Source organism: Pseudomyrmex gracilis, unplaced genomic scaffold, assembly GCF_002006095.1.
Source record: "Pseudomyrmex gracilis isolate BER0280 unplaced genomic scaffold, ASM200609v1 scaffold_92, whole genome shotgun sequence".
Classification (NCBI taxonomy): domain Eukaryota; kingdom Metazoa; phylum Arthropoda; class Insecta; order Hymenoptera; family Formicidae; genus Pseudomyrmex; species Pseudomyrmex gracilis.
The window spans coordinates 246683-251714 of record NW_018020676.1 but is presented as its reverse complement, the minus strand read 5'-3'; the positions used below and the strand labels follow the sequence as shown (position 1 = coordinate 251714).

General features: G+C 38.3%; 1 protein-coding gene across 6 annotated transcripts in view; it reads right to left on the bottom strand.

Moving 5' to 3' along the window:
* Positions 1 to 5032, bottom strand: part of LOC109855532 — a 34084-nt gene that overhangs the window by 11890 nt on the left and 17162 nt on the right. For 2 of the 6 annotated variants that reach the window (XM_020429904.1, XM_020429905.1), the window contains exons 1-3: positions 4278 to 4883; positions 1959 to 3304; positions 1668 to 1840 (exon numbers count right to left, since the gene is read on the bottom strand). In XM_020429904.1, the coding sequence (XP_020285493.1) occupies positions 1668 to 1840; positions 1959 to 3304; positions 4278 to 4434 (1676 nt within the window). In that variant the 5' untranslated portion in view covers positions 4435 to 4883. Of the gene's footprint in view, positions 1 to 1667; positions 1841 to 1958; positions 3305 to 4277; positions 4888 to 5032 lie in introns of those variants that run through there. The other 4 variants (XM_020429906.1, XM_020429908.1, XM_020429909.1 and 1 more) reach the window with 3 other exon arrangements.

Sequence of the window (5032 nt, the reverse complement as noted above, 5' to 3'; positions counted from 1 at the left end):
AATAAAAAGTCGAAACGTTTTGAAGCTAAAGAAAGAAATTTTTTACTTTATTTAATTATTGCACAACATCCTGCACTGGCTCTGTATGGCCTTTGATTTTTAACATTGATTATTAAATTTTATTGAGAGCCTGAGGTGATTCCTCCATACTTCAGTGTAAATAATAAAGTAAATTAATTAATAACAAATATACAACAAATTAGAATTATTTTATTATTTTAAAATTTTGTTGTTCATCAATGTTGCTTATATTTTTGTCTTTAATCAACCAATGTTTTCCAATTTATACAGCATTGTTCCCAATATCATACTTATAAATTCTCAGTCAATTCAAGTCAAATTATTATCTCTTATAGTATAAATTTATAAAAATTGTATTGTTCCTTTACAAAAGAACAATATAAGAATCAAACGCTCATACAGTTTAGTTTAATTAAAAGATAAAAGCTTTTTACTTTTATATCCTCGCTAACAACAATTTTACATCCTCGCAAACAAACGGTTTGAATCCTTTTCTCAATGCCAAATAAAAAAAAACAACAAATTAAATTTTAATTTATATTTCGTGTAATTTTTTTGTAAAATGAAGAGAAGATTCAACTAGAGTAAATAGAGAGAAATTACGATTGATATTGTTGACTGATAGCAAATTCAGTTGAATGCAAACTTGTTGAATGTACACTCGACTTTAAAACACTGGCTTCACACCTAGTTTCATTCCTACTCCTCTCGCTTTGTAGTTGAGCAATGTGCTGGGCAATACGTGCCGAAAGTTCCAAATGATTTTCTAGCCAATAGCGTTACTGAGCTCGAGGTCCTATTGTTGTTCTAGGTGGTCCCAAGCTGTGAGCTTGAAAGGAGTGGGAATGGCGCTAGGCGTGAATACTGAAACCAGTGCCCAAAGTGCAGAGTTCTCTCCACCTCCGGTCTATAATGGCTACAATTTTGAGTCACTGTCAGTACTGAAAATTCAAAGTACATGTAACATAACGCGAAGTACTGTTTTCAGTACTGACAGCGAATATCAGAACTAGCCAATAAATAATAAGGTTTTAGACCTCTCCTTAGTAAACATCAGTGTACACCAGTACACGTTCAACCGAATTCGCTTTGAGTGTAATTAAAGAGACCTCTCAATACAACTTACTAATTATATCAGACTCAATGTCTCTAATTACTTATTTGATCTTTTCACTACACTTGTAAACTGTTTTATGTAATTGTTTTTATTTTCTTATAAAAATACGCACAATATTTATAGCACATAGTAATATTTATTGCATATCTCTTACTAATATTTTATTTTAAAAAATGTTTAATCACGTTTTTAAAAAATAAACTCGTTTTTTAAAACAAAGTTTTTTTAGCGACTTCAAAATTTTTATATTATTTGAAGTACATATAACATAGCGTGTGTGACAATAAGAAATAAATAAGTGCAATATTTTGTTTAAATATTACAGTCGTTACTATGCTCACTCATTTGCTATATTCTAAGCAAGCACACGCTTCGTGAATAAAAACAAACTATACTGTATAGTTGCAAAATAAATTTATTAATAAAAAATAAGAAAATTCTTCTTATTATTTAAAGCTTGGTGAACTTAATACACACGTGGTAATCTTACTTCTGCAAAAAATTTTTTTAAAGGTTAAAAGGATCTTACCCGAGATTGGGTTGATTGGAATGAGCAGTTGCTCGTATAAGAGGTGGTGGAGGTTGACCCTGAGCAACTCCCTGCATAGTTGTAGAGGGATATACAGGGTATTGCGCTGACGGCGCGTTATTGCTCGTTCGACTTCTAGACTGCTGAGAATAAGTTTTGGAAGTAGACAATTGCTGAAAATTCCGAATTATAGGTACTTGTAGTGCATATTCAAAATTCAAAAAAAAGATTCATATTCAGACTTAAACCAAACTTTGCAATTATAATAAGATTTAAAGAAAATCGTCTTACATTGTGCATATTCAGGCTTGCACGTATAATGGAATTGGCCTGAGAACCGAGAGCAGCTTGAAAAGTAGGTTGACCTCCAACAAGTCCAGACCAACCATTAACCACACCAGTATTCAACATGGGTTGTGACACTATGTTTGGTCTCCCAGGAGTAAGTCCTGACGGAGAAGAATGTGCAGGATGTGTCGTCGCTACAGGCCTGTTCTGCCCTATTCGTGGCATCTGAGGCGCCGTATTCACGACAGCTCCTCGCGGATTGATTATACTAGGCATTGGTGGCGCAGCACGAGCGCCTAGAGAAGCAGGCGGTATTACTTTTGTTGCACTCACAGATGTAGGCTTGGTGGCCGGTGGTGTGGGTGGTTGTTTTGTCCACCCTCCACCACTACCACCTCCGTTGCTGTTCACTAATAATTGCGAGTCCATAACTTTGGTTGGCCAATAGTCTTCGAAACCGGTACCCGGCGGAAAGTAACTTTTAATGTCACTTAAACTGATCACCGAGCAAGTTTCACTGGCAAACAATTCATTACGAATACCCTGTACCTTACAACAAAATTTCAAATACGACAAGTCCCAGCCTTCGAGTTTCTCTGCCTTGAGCTTGAGATTTTCAGTTTCTCCCTCAAAGTAAAATAGCGGCACGTATTGTAGACCATCTTTTACTGTGTAAGGAACTACCGACTCTTTGTTTATACGTATGAAACCACACTTGTCTGTTTTGCGTCCGCTTGCCACGTTAGGATTGGTACCGGCGGTAAGTTTTGTGTAACATACATCGAGAAACGTATAAAATTCCTTGGCATCTGACAGACGCACTACTAAATCTTTGCATGTGAATGCGTCTCTTCCGAATTGATTCTCGCAATGCTTGCCGTTGATCTCGTTGAATAGTTTGCTCTCGGCCTCCGTAATGTAATAACTTCTTATACATGTGCAGCTATATATGTCTGAATGAAGATAACTCAGGTACTTGTTGAGAAGCTTAGATTCTAGAATGCGTACAGCGCAATACTTTTCGCCGGAGCGAAATATATACGGTATGTGACAATCGTCGAAGCTCGTCCAGCCAAATCGTCCTCTCTGGCTTTCATCGTCGGGTGCTGGTTTACTTTCTACATTGTTTGGTGCACCAGGTGCTTTCGGAGCAGATCCGTCTGGCCGTTTATTAAGATATCCAAGAATTCCAAGATTAGACTGCGGTAAAAGGCATGGCGGTCTCTGTTGTGGCTGCACCGCTGGTAGATTAGCTGACATTTTCGCCTTGTTTGCTTCCACCATTTTGGCAGCCAATTCAAGGATCTCCGCTTCATCTGGACGTTCTTGTTTTATGACTTTATCGAAATCTGAAAAGAAAGCGAAAAATCGTAAGTTTTTGTGCAGTTGATATATCATTTATTTTTATTTCTACTATTGTACACGTAGAACTATTGTGTTTACAAATGTTATTTGAGAGAGTGACAGTTACACGCGCAAGTTTATAAAATAAAAATAAAAAGTAAAAAAAAAATAAAATAAAATTGTTAAACAATACCTCAACAAATAATCGCAGTTTTTTAATCCTATTTCTGACGCGAGATAATCCGGCATTGAAGGATATATAGTAATTTAGGTAAAGCTTTAAATACAACCGCAAACTTTTTTTTTTAATTTTTCTCTTTATTCAAACAATTTGTTCGTTTTGCTTTCTCAGTTTTACAATGTAACTGAAATGTTTTCACTGCACAACACAACTGTGGCGTATTTTGGATTTATTTTCGAAAAGAGGGTTATAATTAATTATGCAAAACGAAAAGTTGTTTTTCATTAAAATCGCATTAAAAAATAATATTTTTGTAAATAGCACATATCCAAAAGAGTAGACACACTGTTCACGCGCGAAGACCAAAGTAGGTAAAATTTGAATGCGCTGCGTGCGTCACACAATTAAAGATCCTATAGATCGATTCCTCGCATTTGGGATTCGAGCGCGCTTGATGATGCGCACAGTCAAGCGCGCTGCGCCGCGATGATACGATTAATAAAACATAAGTCGCAACGTAAACACACTCGTGCTCCGATAATTCCACACACAAATTTGTATACAAATTTACAAACTCTCTAAAAAAAAACTTGCTTGTCGATCAATTTTGGATGCACTTTGCGCATTTTTGCGCGCACCTCAATCATTCGATCTTAATTATCGATGATAAACAAAATGATCGCCGACGACACATTCAAAAGATATTAAAATATTATTAAAAACTTTGCCGAATCTCTATCTAAAGCGCGTCTTCTGTATGTCAAGAAAAAATAAATTTGCTAAGAGAAAAGACGTACTGAAGGAATTGATAAATGAATACGTCTCATTGAGCTGTTCACTGAGTGACATTCGTCGATCGGGCATCATTCCCGACGGACTGCTCTTGTCAAACCATATGGCGTTCGTGCTACTGTCAGCACTCGCAACCGGTATATCCGTGAAGCCGTTCCTCATCCTCGATGACCGAGAAAATTTCCCTTTAAAAATCGGTGCGCAAAATCACATCTCGAGACGCGCGGCCACCAGTACCTCCTCTTCCGTTGAGGTTATAACGTCCAGGCACATCCACCTACGAGGATCGCCGACGGTACAGCGCGTGACCCATGTTACATGACGAGTAGTGGGCAAAAGCAAGAAAAGAGGAACGAGAGAAGAAGACGAAGAAAGCAAGAAGGAATTAACGATATTGTCAACGAGATGGCGATCGAGGTGGATTATCAAGAGCACGAAGCACGATACACGGGAAAGTTCCTTTAAGCGGTGTGCTTTCTCAACTACCGCAATTTTCACGCTTTCCCTTGACGACGATGAGGAGGATGACAACGACGTTTCACTTGGTGCGCCGACACGATTATACCAGGTGGCGCGAAAGATCCTCATATCATCACTACCGCCACCGCGCTGGCGGCCACCGCTTGTCTGTGCCACCACCACACAGAGATGCCAGTTTGCGGACGCTAGCAACATGCAACAGCAAGTGGAGGGGATACGCACACAGGCGAACAGCCGTGTACGTGTGCGCTCGGCGCTTCGGCCAGCTTCGAGCAGTAGA